General features: G+C 50.2%; 1 protein-coding gene across 1 annotated transcript in view; it reads right to left on the reverse strand.

Moving 5' to 3' along the window:
• Positions 1-24,468, reverse strand: part of LOC144597083 (sprouty-related, EVH1 domain-containing protein 2-like) — a 71,697-nt gene that overhangs the window by 11,797 nt on the left and 35,432 nt on the right. The window contains exons 5-6 of the mRNA XM_078405999.1: positions 22,408-22,576; positions 18,871-18,935 (exon numbers count right to left, since the gene is read on the reverse strand). Coding sequence (XP_078262125.1) covers positions 18,871-18,935; positions 22,408-22,576 — 234 coding nt within the window. The remainder of the gene's footprint in view (positions 1-18,870; positions 18,936-22,407; positions 22,577-24,468) is intronic.

A 24,468-nucleotide genomic window follows, 5' to 3' on the forward strand; every position in this document is an offset into this window, starting at 1 on the left:
CGTCAACGACCAATTTGTGTCGAGCAATATTTCCATCAGGTCTCCCCTCAACTCCCACAAACCAAGTCTGTCCAACCTCTCCCTGTAGCTGGAACCCTCTAATCCAGGCATCGTTCTGGTGAACCTCCTCTACACAATCTCCAACCTCTTCCTGTAGCTGGAACCCTCTAATCCGGGCAGCATTCTGGTAAACCTTCTCTGCACCCTCTCCCTGTAGCTGGAACCCTCTAATCCACCCTCTCCCTGGAGCTGGAACCCTCTAATCCAGGCAGCGTTCTGGTAAACCTCCTCTACACAATCTCCAACCGCTTCCTGTAGCGGCAACCCTCTAATCCAGGCAGCATTCTGGTAAACCTCCTCTCCACCCTCTCCAAAACCTCCTCACCCTCCCTCGTGGAAGATTTTGTTTAGTTCAGTTTAGAGATACAGCGTGGAAACAGGCCCTTTGGTTCACCGAGTCCGCGCCGCCCAGCGATCCACGCACACTAGGTCTGTGTTACACCAGATTCTCATCTCACACACTAGGGGCAATTTACAGAAGCCAATTAACCTACAAACCTGCACGTCTTTGGAGTGTGGGAGGAAACCGGAGCACCCGGAGAAAACCCACGCACGTCACGAGGAGAATGTACAAACTCCGTACAGACAGCGCCCGTAGTCGGGATGGAACCCGGGTCTCTGGCGCTGTGAGGCAGCAACTCTACCGCTGCGCCACCGTGCCACCCTATTTGGCTACAGTAAAGGAGCTATAGATATATAAGATGTGGTTCGATGCTGCATTATACTGAGGTACGGTATGTACAACAGACCTCTTAAAGCTGGGCCCACAGTGCAGTCAATAATGCAATAATTCAAAACATTAGAAAAACTCTGAGCGGGGACAAAGTTATTGACGTATCAGTGGGACAGGATTTAAAACTCATTAACACAGGAAGTGAAGGACACAAAGGGAGCAGGTCGCCAGCTGCTGGATGGAAGTAGATTCCAAGCCATGGTTATCACTGAGATCTACAGACCACTGGGCCTGACATCTGTGGTGAGAGAGCTCGTGGGAACCATCCAGAGCGATCAGATATATACGCATTTGGAAATGTGTAGGAAGCCACGGCAGATGCTGGTTTAAATTCCTCGCATGTTGCAAAACATACTTGGCTAACAAATCACGACTATGTTTAGGATTATGAGATACACACAAAATGCTGGAGTAACCCAGCGGGTCAGGCAGCATCTGTGGAGAACATGGATAGGTGACGTTTCACAGAGTGCTGGAGTAACTCAGCGGGTCAGGCAGCATCTGTGGAGAACATGGATAGGTGACGTTTCACAGAGTGCTGGAGTAACTCAGCGGGTCAGGCAGCATCTGTGGAGAACATGGATAGGTAACGTTTCACAGAGTGCTGGAGTAACTCAGCGGGTCAGGCAGCATCTGTGGAGAACATGGATAGGTGACGTTTCACAGAGTGCTGGAGTAACTCAGCGGGTCAGGCAGCATCTGTGGAGAACATGGATAGGTGACGTTTCACAGAGTGCTGGAGTAACTCAGCGGGTCAGGCAGCATCTCTGCAGAACATGGATAGGTGACGTTTCACAGAGTGCTGGAGTAACTCAGTGGGTCAGGCAGCATCTGTGGAGAACATGGATAGGTGACGTTTCGGGTCAGGATCTGAAGAAGGGTCTCGACCCGAAACGTCATCTATTCCCCTTCTCCAGAGACGCTGCCTGATCCGCTGAGTTACTCTGGCATTTTGTGTCTATCTTGTGCGTTTGGAAAGATGGGTTAATTAGGCTCACCATGGGAGATAAAGTCTCACAAATCTGGAGATTGCTAGATTCTTGATTAGTGCGGGTGTCAGGGGTTATGGGGAGAAGGCAGGAGAATGGGGTTAGGAGGGAGAGATAGATCAGCCATGATTGAATGGCAGAGTAGACTTGATGGGCCGAAACAAGTTTTTTTGACGTAGTAACCAAGGAGGCTGATGATGGCAGAGCCATACATGCAGTCAATATCAACTTTAGCATTGGCATTTGATAAAGTTTAGTTTACTTTAGAGATACAGTTCGGTAACAGACCCTTTGGCCCACCGGGTCCGCGCCGACCAGCGATCCCCGCACACTAACACTATCCTACACACACTGGGGATAATTTTAGTTAAACCAAGCCAATTAACCTACAAATCTGCACGTGTTTGGAGTGTGGGAGGAAACCGAAGATCTCGGAGAAAACCTACGCAGGTCACAGGAAGAACGTACAAACTCCGTACAGACGGCACCCGTAGTCGGGATGGAACCAGGGTCTCTGGCGCTGTGAGGCAGCAACTCTACCGCCACGCAAACGTGCCCAGTAGAGATGGCCATTCAGACCCTCTCTGCTCCTTTCCCAAAATGTTTTAGATCGGGTAGACCTTTTCCTGGAGCAGGGGAATCATGAACCAGAGGGCACAGGTTTAAGGTGAGAAGGGAAAGATGTAATAGGAACCTGAGGGGCAACTTTTTCAGAGGGTGGTGGGTGTGTGGAATGAGCTGCCAGAGGAGGTAGGTGAGGCAGGTTCAGTAACATTTAAGACACTTGGACAGGTACATGGATAGGACAGGTTGAGAGGGATATGGGCCAAATGGTCTTAGATGGGGCACCTTGCACAGCAGACATATTGGGCTACAGGGGCTGTATCTGTTCTATATGACTCTAAGACCCATTGCTTCAATATCTCAAATGGGACTAGCTCAGATACACATCTTGGATCTACTCTGCTTTCGGGGGTCTAAAGAGATGGAGGAACTGAGGGAAATCCAGGTTAGTCGGGAAGTGGTGTTAGGTAAATTAAATGGATTAAAGGCAGATAAATCCCCAGGACCAGATAGGCTGCATCCCAGAGTGCGTAAGGAAGTAGCCTCAGAAATAGTGGATGCATTAGTGATAATTTTTCAAAACTCTTTAGATTCTGGAGTAGTTCCTGAGGACTGAGTAATGTAACCCCACTTTTTAAAAAGGGAGGGAGAGAGAAAACGGGGAATTATAGACCAGTTAGCCTAACATCGGTAGTGGGGAAAATGCTAGAGTCAGTTATTAAAGATGTGATAGCATTACATTTGGAAAGTGGTGAAAACATCGGACAAAGTCAGCATGGATTTACCAAAGGCAAATCATGTCTGACGAATCTTATAGAATTTTTCGAGGATGTAACTAGTAGAGTGGATAAGGGAGAACCAGTCGATGTGTTATATCTGGACTTTCAGAAGGCCTTTGACAAGGTCCCACACAGGAGATTGGTGTACAAACTTAAAGCACACGGTATTGAGGGTTCAGTGTTGAGGTGGATAGAAAATTGGTTGGCGGACAGGAAGCAAAGAGTAGGAATAAACGGGTCCTTTTCGGAATGGCAGGCAGTGACTAGTGGGGTACCGCAAGGCTCAGTGCTGGGACCCCAGTTATTTACAGTGTATATTAATGATTTGGACGAGGGAATTGAATGCAACATTTCTAAGTTTGCGGATGACACGAAGCTGGGTGGCAGTGTTAGCTGCGAGGAGGATGCTAGGAGGCTGCAGAGTGACTTGGATAGATTAGGCGAGTGGGCAAATGCATGGCAGATGCAATATAATGTGGATAAATGTGAGGTTATCCACTTTGGCGGCAAGAACAGGAAAGCAGAGTATTACCTGAATGGTGACCGATTGGGAGAAGGGGAGATGCAACGTGACCTGGGTGTCATGGTGCACCAGTCATTGAAAGCAAGCATGCAGGTGCAACAGGCAGTGAAGAAAGCGAATGGTATGTTGGCATTCATAGCAAGAGGATTTGAGTTTAGGAGCAGGGAGGTTCTGCTGCAGTTGTACAGGGCCTTGGTGAGACCGCACCTGGAGTATTGTGTGCAGTTTTGGTCTCCTAACCTGAGGAAAGACGTTCTTGCCTTAGAGGGAGTACAGAGAAGGTTCACCAGATTGATCCCTGGGATGGCGGGACTTACATATGAGGAAAGACTGGATAGACTGGGCTTGTACTCGCTGGAATTTAGAAGACTGAGGGGGGATCTTATAGAAACATATAAAATTCTTAAGGGGTTGGAGAGGCTAGATGTGGGAAGATTGTTCCCGATGTTGGGGAAGTCTAGAACCAGGGGTCACAGCTTAAGGATAAGGGGGAAGTCTTTTAGGACCGAGATGAGAAAACATTTCTTCACACAGAGAGTGGTGAGTCTGTGGAATTCTCTGCCACAGAAGGTAGTTGAGGCCAGTTCATTGGCTATATTTAAGAGGGAGTTAGATGTGGCCCTTGTGGCTAAAGGGATCAGGGGGTATGGAGAGAAGGCAGGTACAGGTTACTGAGCTGGATGATCAGCCATGATCATATTGAATGGCGGTGCAGGCTCGAAGGGCCGAATGGCCTACTCCTGCACCTATTTTCTATGTTTCTATGTTTCTATGTTTTCCATGTTGTATGACTGTGACTAGGGTTGCCAATTGTCCCATATTAGCCGGGACATCCCGTACATTGGGCTAAATTGGTTTGTCCCGTATGGGACCATCCTTGTCTTGTATTAGGCCCGGACACTGTGGGCCCGGACACTGTGGGCCCGGACACTGTGGGCCCGGACACTGTGGGCCCGGACACTGTGGGCCTGGAGGACGCTGTAGGCCCGGACACTGTAGGCCCGGAGGACGCTGTAGGCCCGGACACTGTGGGCCCGGACACTGTGGGCCCGGACACTGTGGGCCCGGACACTGTAGGCCCGGACACTGTGGGCCCGGACACTGTGGGCCCGGACACTGTGGGCCCGGACACTGTGGGCCCGGAGGACGCTGTAGGCCCGGACACTGTAGGCCCGGACACTGTGGGCCCGGACACTGTGGGCCCGGACACTGTGGGCCCGGACACTGTGGGCCCGGACACTGTGGGCCCGGACACTGTGGGCCCGGACACTGTGGGCCCGGAGGACTCTGTGGGCCCGGAGGACACTGTAGGCCCGGACACTGTGGGCCCGGACACTGTGGGCCCGGACACTGTGGGCCCGGACACTGTGGGCCCGGACACTGTGGGCCCGGACACTGTGGGCCCGGACACTGTGGGCCCGGACACTGTGGGCCCGGAGGACGCTGTAGGCCCGGACACTGTAGGCCCGGACACTGTGGGCCCGAACACTGTGGGCCCGGACACTGTGGGCCCGGACACTGTGGGCCCGGACACTGTGGGCCCGGACACTGTGGGCCCGGACACTGTGGGCCCGGACACTGTGGGCCCGGAGGACGCTGTAGGCCCGGACACTGTAGGCCCGGACACTGTGGGCCCGGACACTGTGGGCCCGGACACTGTGGGCCCGGACACTGTGGGCCCGGACACTGTGGGCCCGGACACTGTGGGCCCGGACACTGTGGGCCCGGAGGACTCTGTGGACCCGGAGGACACTGTAGGCCCGGACACTGTGGGCCCGGACACTGTGAAAAGCTTTTGTTGCGTGCTAACCAGTCAGTGGAAAGAGTTGTGAATCTGTGGAATTCTCTGCCTCAGAAGGCAGTGGAGGCCAATTCTTTGAATGCATTCAAGAGAGAGTTAGATAGAGCTCTTAAGGATAGCGGAGTCAGAGGGTATGGGGAGAAGGCAGGAACGGGGTACTGATTGAGAATGATCAGCCATGATCACGTTGAATGGCGCCGCCGGCTCGAAGGGCCGAATGGCCTCCTCCTGCACCTATTGTTTATTGTCTATTGACTATTGGAAGACAATACACAATTACAATGCAGCATCTGCCGTTCCCTGCTACACATGATTACAATCGAGCCATTCGCAGTGTACAAATACAGGATAAGGGAATAACATTTGTAGGAAAGAAAACTGCAGATGCTGGTTTAAATCGAAGGCAGACACAAAATGCTGGAGTAACTCAGCGGGTCAGGCAGCATCTCGGGAGAAAAGGAATGGATGGCTTTTCGGGTCGAGACCCTTCTTCAGAATAACATTTAGTGCAAGGTAAAGCCAGCAAAGTCCGATCAAAGACAGTCCGAGAGTCACCATTGAGGTAGGTGGTAGTTCAGGGTGTGAAGAAGGGTCTGGACCTGGAATGTCACCCATTCCTTCTCCCCAGAGATGCTGCCTGACCCACTGAGTCACTCCAGCATTTTGTGTCTATCTTCGGTGTAAACCAGCATCTGCAGTTCCTTCCTACACAGGTAGTAGTTCCTTCCGCACGGCTCTCTGGTTGTGGTAGGATGGTTCAGTTGCCTGATAACAGCTGGGAAGAAACTGTCCCTGAATCTGGAGGTGTGCGTGTTCACACTTCTACACCTCTTGCCCGGTCGGTGGGAGAGGGTGAGACTCAGCCTTGATTTGAAGGCGACCAGGTTGCTCTGGTTCCCCCCGGTGACAGTAGGGAATGACAGACTGTGTCCTGTGGCAGTCCGCAGAGGGAATGGGGGCTGATCTAGTCCACTAGCCACGGCTAATTAACGACAACAAATAGGAAACACATGAGCTGAAGAGCGTTTGTTGATTCAGCTTCCCCAGCGCTGAGGACCATTACAATCCGAAAATCAAAGCCAGCAAAGTTACAAGCAGCTTCCACAGAGGGGCATGCAGAAATAGCTCAACCTCTCCAGGGCCAGACTGGGAAGGCAGCCCGGCTACATCCCCCATCACTCACATGTCAGCACGGGCAGGCCCACAGAAACACTGTGTGAAAATATATATATACACACATATATACTTACACACACGCGCACACATATACATACATACACACACACAGATATATATATATAGATAGATATATACACACACGCATACACACATATACATATATACACACACACACACAGATATATATATATATATATATAGATATATACACACACACACACATATACATATATACACACACACACACAGATATATAGATATATACACACACACACACATATACATATATATACACACACACGCACACATATACATATACACACACACACACACGCATATACATATATATATAAACGCACACACACACATATATATATACACACATACATATATATATATATATGCACACACACATATATATATACACATGCATATACACACGTATATATACACACAAGCAGACACATATACACATACACACACGCATATACACATATATACATATACCAACACACACATATACACCTATATATAGGGCCGAATGGCCTCCTCCTGCACCTATTGTCTATTGTCACACATATATATATAAATACACACACATACACATATACATATACACATAGTCTGAAGAAGGGTCTCGACCCGAAACGTCACCCATTCCTTCTCTCCCGAGATGCTGCCTGACCTGCTGAGTTACTCCAGCATTTTGTGAATAAATCGATTTGTACCAGCATCTGCAGTTATTTTCTTATACACATATATATATATATACACACACACACACACATATATATACACACACACACACACACACACATACACATATATATATATATATACACACACACACACATATATATATATACAATTTTCCACCGGTCTTACCATCTCTGACTACATTCTATCTCTGTCCCGCCTCCTCCTTTGACGTCAGTCTGAAGAAGGGTTTTGACCCGAAACGTCACCCATTCCTTCTCTCCAGAGATGCTGCCTGACCCGCTGAGTTACTCCAGCATTTTGTGTCCACACATACATATATATATATATATAGAAAAATATATATACACACACACACACACACCCACACACACGCACATTTTCTACACACGCTGAGCTACGTTTAGTGTGTAATATTGTTTACAGTGTACTATGTTTACATATCCTGTTGTGCTGCTGCACATAAGATTGTCATTGTTCTATCTGGGACACATCTTGCGTTTGAGGCAACAGAAGTTATGAAGCTGCTTATGACAATAAAACACTCTGGACTCTTGACTTAATTCAGCAGGAACAAGCTCGATTGTGATGAATGCAGGAGAGCATCAGGAAAGGTGTGTAGGAGGAAGTCCTGTCACTGTGGACTACAGAGTGTGCTGGTCTCTGACTCCTCTCTGTATTACACACAGAGTGCTGGAGTAACTCAGCGGGTCAGGCAGCATCTCTGGAGAGAAGGAATGGGTGACGTTTCGTGAAGTGACCCTTCTTCAGATCATTGAGTGGCTGACCATCTAAAATCAGTACACCATTCCTGCTTTTTCCCCATATTCCTTGATTCCGTTAGCCCTAAGAACTAAATTTAACTCTCTCTTGAAAATATCTAGTGAATTGGCCTCCACTGCCTTCTGTGGCAGAGAATTCCACAGATTCACAACTCTCTGGGTGAAAAAGATTTTCCTCATCTCAGTCCTAAATGGCCTACCCCTTATTCTTAGACTGTGGTCCCTGGTTCTGGACTCCCCCAACATCAGGAACATTTTTCCTGCATCTAGCCTGTCCAATCCTTTAAGAATTTTATGTTTCTATAAGATCCCCTCTCATCCTTCTAAATTCCAGTGTATACAAGCCCAGTCGACCCATTCTTTCATCATACGTCAGTCCCACCATCCCGGGAATTAACCTGGTGAACCTACGCTGCACTCCCTCAATAGCAAGAATGCCTTTCCTCTAATTAGGAGATCAAAACTGCACACAATACTCCAGGTGTGGTCTCACCAGGGCCCTATACAACTGAGTAGGACCTGCTTGCTCCTAAACTCAAATCCTCTTGCAATAAAGGGCAACGTGCCATTAGCTTTCTTCACTGCCTGCTGTACCTGCATGCTTACTTTCAGTGACTGATGAACAAGGACATCCTGGTCTCATTGCACCTCCCCTTCTCCTAATCTGACACCATTCAGATAATAATCTGCACAAAGCTGGGTGGCAGTGTGAGCTGTGAGGAGGATGCTATGAGGCTGCAGGGTGACTTGGACAGGTTGGGTGAGTGATTCACCAGTTTCCTCCCAGCTGTTCTCGCCACCAAAGTGAATAACCTCACACTTATCCACATTATACTGCATCTGCCAAGCATCTGCCAACTCACACAACCTGTCCAAGTCACCCTGCAGCCTCATAGCATCCTCCTCACAGCTCACACTACCACCCAGCTTTGTGTCATCCGCAAACTTGGAGATGTTACATTTAATTCCCTCGTCCAAATCGTTAATATATATTGTAAATAACTGGTGCCCCAGCACTGAGCCTTGCGGTACCCCACTAGTCACTGCCTGCCATTCTGAAAAGCACTCGTTAATTCCTACTCTTTGCATCCTGTCTGCTAACCAGTTCTCTATCCATGTCAGTAACCTACCCCCAATACCATGTGCTCTAATTTTGCACACTAATCTCTCGTGTGGGACCTTGTCAAAGGTTTTTTGAAAGTCCAGATACACCACATCCACTGGCTCGCCCTTATTCATTCCACTTGTTACATCCTCAAAAAATGCCAGATGATTAGTCAAGCATGATTTCCCCTTCATAAACCCATGCTGACTTTGACCGATCCCGTCACTGTTTTCCAAATGCACTGCTATAACATCTTTAATAATCGACTCCAGTATCTTCCCCACTGCCGATGTAAGGCTAACTGGTCCATTATTCCCTGTTTTCTCTCTCCCTCCTTTCTTAAAAAGTGGGGTTACATTAGCTACCCTCCAGTCCACAGGAACTGATCCAGAGTCTATAGAACATTGGAAAATGATCACCGATGCATCCAAGATTTCTAGGGCCACCTCCTTGAGTAATCTGGGATGCAGACCATCAGGCCCTAGGGATTTATCAGCCTTCAGTCCCGAAAGTTTACCTGACACCATTTCCTGTCTAATGTGGATTCCCTTCAGTTCCTCCCTCCCACTAGATCCTCGGTCCCCTAGTATTTCTGGGAGATTGTTTGTGTCTTCCTTAGTGAAGACAGATCCAACATACTCGTTTAATTGTTCTGCCATTACTTTGTTTCCCATTATAAATCCAGCATCTTGAGTCCATCTTCGGTCTAAACCAGCATCTGTAGTTCCTTCCTACACAGAGCAGTCGAGCACAGGATCAGGCTGGGCTAAAACACGGTGGTAGTTGATGGGGCAGCTAGTGTTGGTTAAGATGTGGGTCTAGGGTTGCCAACTGTCCCGTATTAGCCGGGACATCCCGTATTTTGGGCTAAATTAGTTTGTCCCGTACAGGACCGCCCTTGTCCCGTATTAGTAGGGTTGCCAACTTCCTCACTCCCCAAATACGGGACAAAGGGTGACGTCACCGCCCCGCGCCCCACGTGACCTCACCCAGCCAGCGGCCACGTGCTCCCGCTCCACCAATGGCGGCCGCCCGGGCCGGGAGCGCGTGGCCGCTGGCTGAGTGAGGTCACGTGGGGCGCGGGGCGGTGACGTCACCTTGTCCCGTATTTGGGAGAGAGGAAGTTGGCAACCCTGCTTAATCTTCAAGTGAACAAATGGGCGTGTGGCTGGCCGGTGAATCAGGCGTGCGTCTAAATTTAAACTTCCCATTTTCAACTATTTATATCCGTCTGTAATTAGGTGAATCATGTCAACTTCCACAGAAAGCTTGCTGCCCCACCCCGCATGTATACTCCCCTCATTCCTCTCCTTCCCCTCCCCCTCCCCCTCCCCCTCCCCTCCTCCCCCTCTCCTCTCCTCCCCTCCCATCCCATACCCCCCCTCCTCCTCTCCCCCTCCCCTCCACTCCTCTCCTCCCCGTTTCCTCTCCTCCCCTACTCTCCCCTCTCCCCTACTCTCCCCCCCTACATCCCTCCCTCCTCTCCCCCTCCTCTCCCAACCCCCCTACTCCCCTCCCCCTACTCCCCTCTCCTCTCCTCCACCCTCCCCTACCCCCCTACTCCCCTCCCCCCTTTCCACCTCTCCTCCCTCCCCCTCCCCTCCAGTTGTCCTGGCGGTGGCAATGGGCCAGTGTTGTGGAACGGCAGACGCCAGTTTAAATCGAGGATAGACACAGAGTGCTGGAGTAACTAACACTATCCTACACACACTAGGGACAATTTACATTTCACCAAGTCAATTAACCTACAAACCTGCACGTCTTTGGAGTGTGGGAGGAAACCGAAGATCTCGGAGAAAACCCACGCAGGTCACGGGGAGAACGTACAAACTCCGTACAGACGGCGCCCATAGTCAGGATGGGACCCGGGTCTCTGGCGCCGTGAGGCAGCAACTCTACCGTTGCACCACCGTGCCACTCTGCCTGCATTTGGCCCGCATCCCTCTAAACCCGTCCCATCCAGTCATCAGTATTAACCAGTGGCCAACAGGCTGAAATGTCCGGTGTACTGAATGCCCCACAGATCGCTACTCCTGGCACAATAGACCACAGGGCCGCAGCGGGTAGAGCTGCTGCCTCACAGTGCCAGAGACCCGGGTTCCATCCCGACTACGGGCGCTGTCTGTACGGAGTTTGGACGTTCACCCCGTGGGTTTTCTCCGGGTGCTCCGGTTTCCTCCCACACTCCAAAGACGTGTTAGCAGGTCAATTTGTTTCTGTAAATTGTCCCTGGCGTGTTGGATGTGAAACTGGAATAACATGGAACCAGTGTGTGTGGGTGAACGTGGTCAGTACAGCCTAGGGTGGGCCGAACGGCCTGTTCCCACACTGGATTCCCAAACTAAACTAACCATGTCAGACACGAGGACAGATGCAGGTGGATAGGACAGGTTTGGAGGTAGATGGGCCAAACGTGGGCGGGTGGGACTGGTGGGACGGGTGGGACATCTACACCTGTCAAAAGTCCTTGAAAAGGCAACTCTAAACCAATTAGTGCCCTACCTGCACCAAAACACCATCCTGGAAAGTTTCCAGTCAGGTTTCAGAGCCCACCACAGCACAGAGTCTGCCTTGTTGAAGGTACACAACGACCTGCTTCTCGCCATCGACACCGGCGACTGTGCAATCCTGCTCCTTCTCGACCTCAGCGCAGCGTTCGATACAGTGGACCACACCATCCTTATTGACCGTCTCCGGTACGCGGTTGACATTGATGGCACTGCCCTGAGCTGGTTCGCTTCGTACCTCAAAGATAGGAGTTTCGCCATCAACATAGGCAGTTATTCCTCTGCTCCAGCTAGCCTCTCCTGCGGAGTTCCACAAGGCTCCATCCTAGGCCCCATTCTCTTCTCTCTATACATGCTCCCCCTTGGCCAAATCATTCAAAGGCACGGCATTTCTTTCCACTGCTATGCCGATGAGACTCAGCTTTACCTCCCCCTGAAACCCAACAACCAGTCAAATTTAAACAGCCTCTTACACTGCCTTGAGGACATAAAATGTTGGATGGCACAGAACTTCCTCCAATTAAATGAGAGCAAGTCTGAGGTCATCCTATTCGGCCCCCCCGACTCCATCAAATCGATAACAGGCAGTCTTGGAAGTCTATCCTGCCTAGTCAAACCGCATGTCAAAAACCTCGGCATGATATTTGACTCTGCATTAAAATTTGATAAGCAAGTCAACGCTATGGTAAAAGCCAGCTTCTTCCAACTTCGAACCAGAGCTAAAATCAAACCTTTCCTCCAATTCGACGACACAGAAAAAACCATTCACGCTTTCATTTCCTCCCGCCTAGACTACTGCAACTCCCTATACACTGGGATCAGCCAATCTTCCCTGTCCTGCCTGCAATTGGTCCAAAACGCCGCAGCGTGACTCCTGACGGGTACCCGTAAAAGGGACCACATCACCCCGATTCTGGCCTCTCTCCACTGGCTCCCTGTACGGTACAGAATCAACTTCAAGCTCCTCCTATTCACATATAAAGCCCTAAATGGACATTCCCCCCCCTACATCAAAAATCTTCTAACCCCCCTCTCTAACTCCAGGTCCCTCAGGTCGGCCGACTTGGGGCTACTCACTATCCCGCGGTCTAGGCTTAAGCTCAGGGGTGACCACGCTTTTGCGGTTGCAGCTCCTAGACTGTGGAACAGCATCCCTCTCCCCATCAGAACTGCCCCCTCCATCGACTCCTTTAAGTCCAGGCTCAAAACCTATTTCTACTCCCTAGCGTTTGAGGCTCATTGAGGAGGCGTTGTGAACTGTTTGCGTAATCAGATGTACAGCACTTTGGTCAACGTGGGGTTTTTTTAAATGTGCTATACAAATAAAATGGACTTGACTTGACTTGACTTGACATGTTGGCTGCAAGGGCCTGTTTCTGTGCTATTTAACTCTAGAGGTGAAAATTAGACAAAAGAGTGTAGGATAGTGCAATGTAAAGCTGGAGGGAGATATGTAATAGGGTGCCACATTCTCCTTTTCATCTCCAGTCTTTGTCACTCACTCCATCCATCTACCATCCCCCCCCATCATCTGTATCCACCCATCACTCACCAGGCTTTGTCCCGCCCCCACCTCTCTTCCAGCTTTCACCCCCCCCACTCCATCACTGAAGAAGCGTCCCGACCCAAAACCTCGCCTGTCCATTCCCTCCACAGATGCTGCCTGGCCCCCAGAGTTCCTCCAGCACTCTGTGTTTTGCTTAAGGTTCCAGCACCTGCAGTTCCTCGTGTCTTCAATGGCAAGTTTCAATATGGAACCAGGAGAGTATTTGGGAAGTAAAACACTTGGGGAAGGAGCAGAGAGGAGGGGCTGATTGGCCATCTCTACTGGGCAGCACGGTGGCGCAGCGGTAGAGTTGCTGCCTCACAGCGCCAGAGACCCGGGTTCCATCCCGACTACGGGCGCTGTCTGTACGGAGTTTGTATGTTCTCCCCGTGACCTGCGTGGGTTTTCTCTGGGTGCTCCGGTTTCCGCCCACACTCCAAAGACGTGCAGGTTTGTAGGTTAATTGGCTTGGTGTAAATGTAAATTGTCCCTAGTGTGTGTAGGATAGTGTTAGTGTGCGGGGATCGCTGGTCGGCGTGGACTCAGTGGGCCGAAGGGCCTGTTTCCGCGCTGTATCTCTAAACTAAACTGAACGAGATATCTCGGCTGCGTTTTGTTCCCGCTGCCTGTGTTCAGGAATGCTGGGATCTCCACCAGGCCACCACTCTTCCTGTCACTGGCTCGGCAGATGGTGGAGACTCTCTGTCAAAGCACGGAGCTGTTTATAAACCCTCGGCCGTGCTGAGACACAGCTCCACGCAGTAATTCCACACATAGCCTCCTTGCAGCACAATTTCCCAGCCTGAGCACGGATTGCCCATCGTAACCGCCGTCGAGGAAGTGTCAGTCACCTCATTTAGAACGGAGATGAGGAAAAACTTTTTCAGTCAGAGAGTTGTGAATCTGTGGAATTCTCTGCCTCAGAAGGCAGTGGAGGCCAATTCTCTGAATGCATTCAAGAGAGAGCTAGATAGAGCTCTTAATGATAGCGGAGTCAAGGGGTATGGGGAGAAGGCAGGAACGGGGTACTGATTGTGGGTGATCAGCCATTGAATGGCGGTGCTGGCTCGAAGGGCCAAATGCCCTCCTCCTGCACCTATTGTCTATTGTCTATTGCCCAATGGCCAGTCCCCTGCCTCTGGCCAGCAGAATCATGGTCACAGGTTGTGTCTGTGTCACGCTGTGTGTGGCTGGGGCCAGCGAAACATAGCTGATGTGTACAGCCTGTCCACCAGCTCAGCACCCTGACAACAGCCTGCAACCACTCTCGCTCGCTCCAACAGACACTCAACGTCATGCACACTGGTGAAGATGCAGCCCAGACCATCACGCACACAAACCAACCTCCTTCCCACCCACCCCATCTACACCTCACGCTGCCTCGGCAAGGCCAGCAGCCCAGACCGTCACACAAACCAACCTCCCTCCCACCCACCCCATCTACACCTCACGCTGCCTCGGCAAGGCCAGCAGGACCAGTCTCACCCCGGCCACTCCCTCGTCTCCCCTCTCCCATCGGGCAAAGGGTCTTATGGCTATCCCTCAAGGTGGAGCATGGTGGTCTACATTCGTTGTCTTTGTGATCTCTCAGGCACCCTATGTCCAATCCTGGCTTTGAAGGTTCTTCGGCATTCAGGGCAGGTAACTCCAGATGCCAGATCGGGCTTTGGTTGTTGCTGCCTCTCTTTCCGTTGACTTCTCTTGTCTTCTAGTTCTGCGCATCTGTTGGCTTTGAAGGTCGCTATTCCATTTTGGACGATGGTTGGCCAGAGTTTCCTGTCCTTGCCATTGGTTTGCCAGTTGTCGATGTCCATTCCACATTTCTTCACGCTGGCTTTCAAGGCGTCTTTGAATCTCTTCTTTTGTCTGCCTCGTTTACGTTTGCCTTCTTTAAGCTGGGAGGAGAAGGCTTGCTTTGGTAGACTCTCGCCTTCCATCAGAACAACATGGCCGCTCCATCTTAGTTGGCTCTTGATGACCAAGGCTTCGATGGTTGATGTTTTTGTTTCATTCACCACACTGACCTTGGTTCTTCTGTCTTCCCAGCTGATATTTAAGCTGCTTCGAAGACATCGTTGATGGGACTTTCCAAGTGTTTTCAGATGGCGTCGGTATGTTGTCCAGGTTTATGATCCACACAGGAGCGTTGGAATCACCACTAACATTTTGGTGTCTGTCCGGATGTCACGACTTTGAAAGACTCTCGTTCGAAGACGTCAAAAAGCTGTTCCAGCACACTTAGATGATGTTGGATCTCGTCATCAAGGTGGACATTGTAGGAGAGGTGACTTCCAAGGTAAGGAAAGCGATCCACATTTTCCAGGGTTGTTTCACCAAGTCTCAGGCAAAAAGGTGCAGAAGTGTGAAAACCCACACCTTCAGGTTCAGGGACAGTTCCTTCCCGGCTGGTATCAGGGGCGGTACAGTGGTGCGGCAGGGCGAGGGGATTGAAGGCTTTGTGGCCACGTTTGCTGTTGATACGAAAATAGGTGGAGGGGCAGGCAGTGTAGCGAAAGCAGGGACTCTTGGACAGGTTGGGAGAGTGGGCAGAGAAGTGGCAGATGGAATATAGTGGAGCAAAGTGTGGAGTCATGAATTTTGGTAGGAAGAATAACGATGTAGACAGGGCCCTGGTGAGACCACACCTGGAGTAGTGTGTGCAGTTGTACAGGGCCCTGGTGAGATTGCACCTGGAGTAGTGTGTGCAGTTGTACAGGGCCCTGGTGAGATTGCACCTGGAGTAGTGTGTGCAGTTGTACAGGGCCCTGGTGAGACCACACCTGGAGTACTGTGTGCAGTTGTACAGGGCCCAGGTGAGACCGCACCTGGAGTACTGTGTGCAGTTTTGGTCTCCTAGTTTGAGGAAGGACGTTCTTGCTATTGAGGGAGTGCAGCGTGTGTTCACAAGGTTAGCTCCCGGGGTGGCGGGACTGACATATGATGAACGAATGGGTCGACTGGGCTTGTATTCGTAGGAATTTAGAAGAATGAGAGGGGATCCGAAAGAAACATATAAAATTCTGAGAGGATTGGACAGGGTAGATGCGGGAAAAACGTTCCCGATGTTGGGGGAGCCCAGAACCAAGGGTCACAGTTTAAGAATAAGGGGTAGGCCATTTAGGACTGAGATGAAGAAAAACATTTTAACCCAGAGAGTTGTGAATCTGTGGAATTCTCTGCCACAGAAGGCAGTGGAGGCCAATTCACTGGATGTTTTCAATAGACAATAGACAATAGGTGCAGGAGGAGGCCATTCGGCCCTTCGAGCCAGCACCGCCATTCAATGTGATCATGGCTGATCATTCTCAATCAGTACCCCGTTCCTGCCTTCTCCCCATACCCCCTGACTCCGCTATCCTTAAGAGCTCGATCTAGCTTTTCAAGAGAGAGTTAGATTTAACTTTGAGGGCTAACGGAATCAAGGGATATGGGGAGAAAGCAGGAACGGGGTACTGATTGTGGATGATCAGCCATGATCATATTAAATGGCGGTGCTGGCTCGAAGGGCCGAATGGCCTCCTCCTGCACCTATTTTCTATGTTTCTATGACTATTTTCTAAATGGGGAGAGAATCCAGAAATCGGAGGTGCAAAGGGACTCGGGAGTGCTGGTGCAGGATTCACAAAACGTTAATCTGCAAGTTGAATCGGTGGTGAAGAAAGCAAACTCAACGCATTAACCCAAACCCATGAGTTAGTCCAGCGCGGTCGGTGTGTGTTGTCTGGGATTGCCAGTGTGTTGTCTGGGATTGCCAGTGTGTTGTCTGGGCTGACCAGTGTGTTGTCTGGGATTGCCAGTGTGTTGCTGGGGTTGCCAGTGTGTTGTCTGGGCTGACCAGTGTGTTGTCTGGGCTGACCAGTGTGTTGTCTGGGCTGACCAGTGTGTTGTCTGGGCTTGCCAGTGTGTTGCTGGGGTTGCCAGTGTGTTGTCTGGGATTGCCAGTGTGTTCCTGGGGTTGCCAGTGTGTTGTCTGGGCATGCCAGTGTGTTGCCTGGGATTGCCAGTGTGTTCCTGGGGTTGCCAGTGTGTTGTCTGGGCATGCCAGTGTGTTGCCTGGGATTGCCAGTGTGTTGCCTGGGGTTCCCAGTGTGTTACCTGGGGTTCCCAGTGTGTTACCTGGGATTGCCAGTGTGTTACCTGGGGTTGCCAGTGTGTTACCTGGGGTTCCCAGTGTGTTACCTGGGGTTCCCAGTGTGTTACCTGGGATTGCCAGTGTGTTACCTGGGGTTGCCAGTGTGTTACCTGGGGTTGCCAGTGTGTTACCTGGGGTTGCCAGTGTGTTACCTGGGGTTGCCAGTGTGTTACCTGGGGTTGCCAGTGTGTTACCTGGGGTTGCCAGTGTGTTGCCTGGGATTGCCAGTGTGTTGCCTGGGGTTGCCAGTGTGTTGCCTGGTGTTGCCAGTGTGTTACCTGGGGTTGCCAGTGTGTTACCTGGGGTTGCCAGTGTGTTACCTGGGGTTGCCAGTGTGTTACCTGGGGTTGCCAGTGTGTTACCTGGGGTTGCCAGTGTGTTACCTGGGGTTGCCAGTGTGTTGCCTGGGGTTCCCAGTGTGTTACCTGGGGTTCCCAGTGTGTTACCTGGGGTTCCCAGTGTGTTACCTGGGATTGCCAGTGTGTTACCTGGGGTTGCCAGTGTGTTACCTGGGGTTGCCAGTGTGTTACCTGGGGTTGCCAGTGTGTTGCCTGGGATTGCCAGTGTGTTGCCTGGGGTTGCCAGTGTGTTGCCTGGGGTTGCCAGTGTGTTACCTGGGGTTGCCAGTGTGTTGCCTGGGGTTGCCAGTGTGTTGCCTGGGGTTGCCAGTGTGTTGCCTGGGGTTGCCAGTGTGTTGCCTGGGGTTGAGTGCGGGTGTGAAGGGGTGCAGAGACCGAGGGCTGGGCCTGTTGGCTTCCACACACCACCACACGCTGGGCATGTCTCTGCAGACAGAGAACTCACGCTGTCTCCTCTTGCTCCCTCATGGACAACATGTCCAGGCAGACCAGCCTCCCACGTTACATCTCGCAGTCAAAATATGGTAGCCCATAATCCAACCGCAAAACAAAGATAATTATCCTGATTAACTTCATAGACCACAGTGCCGTACAACACAGAAGACACACAACATCAAATGCTGGAGAAGACGCACACCATAAAATGCAAAAAATGAGGCAGCCACAACATTGCTACTATTAGGTTGCAATTCAAAAACTATGTTCTCCAGAGATGCTGCCTAACCTGCTGAGTTCACAAGGTTTGGACGCAGTGACATGACAATACCTCTTCACAATTCTCAACCCCGGACAAACGCAAAAAATAGACACAGAGTGCTGGAGTAACTCAGCGGGTCAGGCAGCATCTGCGGAGAACATGGATAGGTGACGTTTCGGGTCAAGAACTGACTGACTCCAGCACTGTGCCTGTTCTTGTAAACTCTGCATTTGCAATTGCTGGTGTCTACAGCCAAACTAACCCTGACTGTGCTACGAGGGACTGGTATCACAAGGCATCCCGACCTCTCCGAGATGCAGTCAGTGCCATGAATATAAGCTGTTGTGGTAGACGGAGCAATCAGTAGCCCGGGGAAGCAGCTGGTAATTATTCTTACCGTGAAGACATCGTCGTCTCCGACCTCCACTTCATTCTGTATTGTTGTAGATGATGTAGTGGAGCCTGGCATTGGTGGGGTGGGTGGAGAGGAGGAGAAGAGAAAAATCAGCATCATTAATCCCCAAACTGATATCTCCCGCCCCCTCCTCCCTCCACCTGCAGTCTAGTTTAGTTTAGATTATAGATTTAGATTTAGAGATACAGGGCAGAAACAGGCCCTTCGGCCCACCGGGTCCGCGCCGACCAGCGATCCCCGCACACTAACACTATCCTACACCCACTAGGGACAATTTCTTTTTTACACTTGCCCAGCCAATTAACCTGCAAACCTGCACGTCTTTGGAGTGTGGGAGGAAACCGGAGCACCCGGAGAAAACCCACGCAGGTCACGGGGAGAACGTACAAACTCCGTACAGACGTCGCCCGTAGTCGGGATCGAACCTGAGTCTCCGGCGCTGCCTTCGCTGTAAGGCAGCAACTCTACCGCTGCGCCACCGTGCCGCCCCAGCGATACAGTGCGGTAACAGGCCCTTCGGCCCACACCGACCAGCGATCCCCGCACACTAACACCATCCCACACACACTAGGGACAATTCACACTTATACCAAATATACCCGCATGTCTTTGGAGTGTGGGAGGAAACCAACGATCTCAGGGAAAAACCCACGCAGGTCACGGGGAGAACGTACAAACTCCGTACAGACAGCGCCCGTAGTCGGGATGGAACCCGGGTCTCCGGCGCTGTGAGGCAGCAACGCTACCGATGCGCCCCTATGACTTAGTTTTTAGTTTAGTTTAGAGATACAGCATGAAAACAGGCCCTTCGGCCCACCAAGTCCATGCCGACCAGCGATCCCTGCACACTAACACTATCCTACACACACTTGGGACAATTTACATTTATACCAAGCCAATTAACCAACAAAAACCTGTACGTCTTTGGAGTGTGGGAGGAAACCGGAGCTCCCGGAGAAAACCCACATGGTAATAAAGCAAATTATCCAGAAGACGACAATCAAACAGTATAGAGCAGTAGACATGGCTGGTTAGATAACTGACAGCTGATGGTACCTAACTCTAGTCACTGGTTTTTCCAGTAGATAAAAAGTGCTTGTACAGATATCGATTAAAAATTCATCTATCTTTATAATCTTTTATTTTCCATCACCATACCCAACATTGGAGATACTACAACTTGTAATGTAATAACTGAACTTCAGTCCAAACAAGTAAATGCTCTAAATACTAGATGGACACAAAATGCTGGAGTAACTCAGCAGGTCAGGCAGCATCTGTGGAGAACATGGATAGGTGACGTTTCACAGAGTGCTGGAGTAACTCAGCGGCTCAGGCAGCATCTGTGGAGAACATGGATAGGTGACGTTTCACAGAGTGCTGGAGTAACTCAGCGGCTCAGGCAGTATCTGTGGAGAACATGGATAGGTGACGTTTCACAGAGTGCTGGAGTAACTCAGTCTGAAGAAGGGCCTCGACCCTGAAACTTCACTCATTCCTTCTCTCCCGAGATGCTGCCTGACCCGCTGAGTTACTCCAGCCTTTTGTGTCTACCTTCGATTTAAACCAGCATCTGCATCTTTTTTCCTGCTCTATAAGCTCCCGGTTGCTGAACACTCCCCCTCCCCTTCGCACAATAGTGGGAGAGTCTAGGACCAGAGGGCACAGCCTCAGAATTAAAGGACGTTCCTTTAGGAAGGAGACGAGAAAGAATTTCTTTAGCCAGGGGGAGGTGAATCTGTGGGATTCTTTGCCACAGAAGACTGTGGAGGCCATAAGTCAGTGGGTATTATTAAGGCCGAGATAGACAGATTCTTGATCAGTGCGGGTGTCAGAGGTTATGGGGAGAAGGCAGGAGAATGGGGTTAGGAGGGAGAGATAGATCAGCCATGATTGAATGGCAGAGTAGACTAGATGGGCTGAATGGCCTAATTTTGCTCCTATCACTTTTGACGTTATGAATAGGTGACGTTACAGATCGAGACCCTTCTTTTCTCTAGAGATGCTGCCTGTCCCGCTGAGTTACTCCCGCTGAGTTACTCCCGCTGAGTTACTCCCGCTGAGTTACTCCCGCTGAGTTACTCCCGCTGAGTTACTCCCGCTGAGTTACTCCAGCATCATTGTCTCAGTCGGCTAGACCTAGTATTCATAAGGTCATAAGTGATAGGAGCAGAATTAGGCCATTCGGCTCATCAAGTCTAGTCCGCCATTCAGTCATGGCTGATCTATCTCTCCCTCCTAACCCCATTCTCCTGCCTTCTCCTCATAACCTCTGACACCCGCACTAATCAACAATTTGTAACTCTCCACCTTAATAATTATCTATCTGTCTTAAATATATCCACTGACTTGGCCTCCACAGCACTGTGGCAAAGACTTCCACACATTCACCACCCTTGTCAAGTAGGAATTTTATTGGTCTATCTAGACAGGTTGAGTGAGTGGGCAGATGCGTGGCAGATGCAGTATAATATAGATAAATGTGAGGTTATCCACTTTGGCGGCAAAAACAAGGAGACAGATTATTATCTCAATGGAGTTAGGTTAGGTAAGGGGGAGGTGCAGCGAGACCTGGGTGTCCTTGTACACCAGTCACTGAAAGTTGGCGTGCAGGTACAGCAGGCAGTGAAGAAAGCTAATGGAATGTTGGCCTTCATAACGAGAGGATTTCATTATAGGAGTAAAGAGGTTTTTCTGCAGTTGTATAGGGCCCTGGTAAGGCCACATCTGGAGTATTGTGTACAGTTTTGGTCTCCTAATTTGTGGAAGGACATCCTTGTAATTGAGGCAGTGCAGCGTAGGTTCACGAGATTGATCCCTGGGATGGTGGGACTATCATATGAGGAAAGATTTTAAAAGACTGGGCTTGTATTCACTGGAGTTTAGATGAGAGGGGATCTTATAGAAACATATAAAATTATAAAAGGACTGGACAAGCTAGATGCAGGAAAAATGTTCCCAATGTTGGGGGAGTCCAGAACCAGGGGCCACAGTCTTGGAATAAAGGGGAGGCCATTTAAAACTGAGGCGAGAAAAAACTTTTTCACCCAGAGAGTTGTGAATTTATGGAATTCTCTGCCACAGAGGGCAGTGGAGGCTAATTCACTGGATGGATTTAAAAGAGAGTTAGATAGAACTCTTGGGGCTAGTGGAATCAAGGGATATGGGGAGAAGGCAGGCACGGGTTACTGATTGTGGATGATCAGCCATGATCACAATGAATGGTAGTGCAGGCTCGAAGGGCCGAATTGCCTCCTGCTGCACCTATTTTCTATGTTTCTATGTCTGAAGAAGGGTCTCGACCTGAAACGTCACCCATTCCTTCTCTCCACAGATGCTGCCTGACCCGCTGAGTTACTCCAGCACTCTGTGAAACGTCACCTATCCATGTTCTCCACAGATGCTGCCTGACCCGCTGAGTTACTCCAGCATTTTGTGTCTATCTTCTTTCTGGACAATAACACTGTCTTGGCTGTTGGCTCTCTTGGCCCCTGGTATTGTAGGAGAGTCCCACCCTACCTTCCAGCAGATCCTCAATGGCCTTCCTCACTCCCCTGTCAAAGGCTCGTGCATCAGCAGGGCTGTGGAACGTCAGCCCAAACTTCCTGTTGCCCACCATCCAGTGGTGAAAGGTGGGCGTTGCTTTAGTGTACACCAGGTCCTTCTTCAAGAAACATTCCAACACAATCTGGGAAGAGGGAGGGGGGATGGGAAGGGAGGAGAATTACATTCATAATACCAACCAAGCCACCATGCCAAAAGCACAAAGACAAAACACAGATCATGTTCCAACTCCACTGCCAAACTCAACGCCACTGAACTGAACACAAGAGGGAGTTAGATGTGGCTCTTAGGGCTAAGGGAATCGAGGGATATGGGGAGAAGGCAGGAACGGGGTACTGATTGTAGATGATCAGCCATGATTACAGTGAATGGTGGTGATGGCTTATAGGGCCGAATGGCCTACCCCTGCACCTATTTTGCTGTTTCTTTGTTTCTATGTTTCTATGCTACAACGTTCCAGCTGTTTTCAATGCATCTCTTTATACAAGGGTGATATTGGTGCAAAGTACCACGTGTATAGTTTAGTTAGAAACATAGAAACAAGGTAAAGGAGGAGGCCATTCGGCCCTTCGAGCCAGCACCGCCATTCAATGTGACCATGGCTGGTCATCCTAAATCAGTACCCCCCCATTCCTGCTTTCTCCCCATATCCCTTGATTCCGTTAGCCCTAAGAGCTGTATCCAACTCTCTCTTGAAAACATCCAGTGAATTGGCCTCCACTGCCTTCTGTGGCAGAGAATTCCACAGATTCACAACTCTCTGGGTGGAAAACCAACCAGCGATCCCCACACACTGACACTACCCTAACAGACTTGAGACTATTTACATTTACACCAAGCCCATTAACCTACAAACCTGCACGTCTTTGGAGTGTGGGAGGGAACCGGAGCACCCGGAGAAAACCCACGCAGGTCACGGGGAGAACGTACATACTCCGTACAGACGGCACCTGAGGTCGGGATGGAACCCGGGTCTCTGGCACCGTGAGGCAGCAACTCTACCGCTGCACGACCGTGCCGATCCAGGATGGAGTCAGCGGCTCATGGTCAAGCTGACTAAAGGCAGATAAATTCCCAGGGCCTGGTGGTCTGCATCCCAGAGTACTCATGGAGGTTGCCCTCGAAATCGTGGATGCATTGGTGATCATTTTCCAATGTTCTCTCGACTCTGGATCAGTTCCTGTGGACTGGAGGGTAGCCAATGTAACCCCACCTTTTATAAAAGGAGGGAGAGAGAAAACGGGGAATAATGGACCAGTTAGCCTTACATCGGTAGTGGGGAAGATGCTGGAGTTGATTATTAAAGATGTTATAGCAGTGCATTTGGAAAGCAGTGACAGGATCGGTCAAAGTCAGCATGGGTTTATGAAGGGGAAATCATGCTTGACTAATCATCTGGCATTTTTTGAGGATGTAACAAGTGGAATGGATAAGGGGGAGCCAGTGGATGTAGTGTATCTGGACTATCAGAAAGCCTTTGACAAGCTCCCACACGAGAGATCAGTGTGCAAAATTAGAGCACATGGTATTGGGAATATTGACATGGATAGAGAACTGGTTGGCAGACAGGAAGCAAAGAGTAGGAATTAACAGGTCCTTTTCAGAATGGCAGGCAGTGACTAGTGGGGTGCCGCAAGGCTCAGTGCTGGGACCCCAATTATTTACAATAAATATTAACGATTTAGACAAGATAATTAAATGTGACATCTCCAAGTTTGCGGATGACACAAAGCTGGGTGGCAGTTTGAGCTGTAAGGAGGATGCTATGAGGCTGAAGGATGACTTGGATGGGTTGTGTGAGAGGACAGGACATGGATAGGTGACGTTTCACAGAGTGCTGGAGTAACTCAGCGGGTCAGGCAGCATCTGTGGAGAACATGGATAGGTGACGTTTCACAGAGTGCCGGAGTAACTCAGCGGGTCAGGCAGCATCTCTGGAGAGAAGGAATGAGTGACATTTCAGGTCGAGAAGTGTCTGAAGAAGGGTCTCGACCCAAAACGTCACCCATGATATGG

Source organism: Rhinoraja longicauda, chromosome 9, assembly GCF_053455715.1.
Source record: "Rhinoraja longicauda isolate Sanriku21f chromosome 9, sRhiLon1.1, whole genome shotgun sequence".
Taxonomy (NCBI): Eukaryota; Metazoa; Chordata; class Chondrichthyes; order Rajiformes; family Arhynchobatidae; genus Rhinoraja; species Rhinoraja longicauda.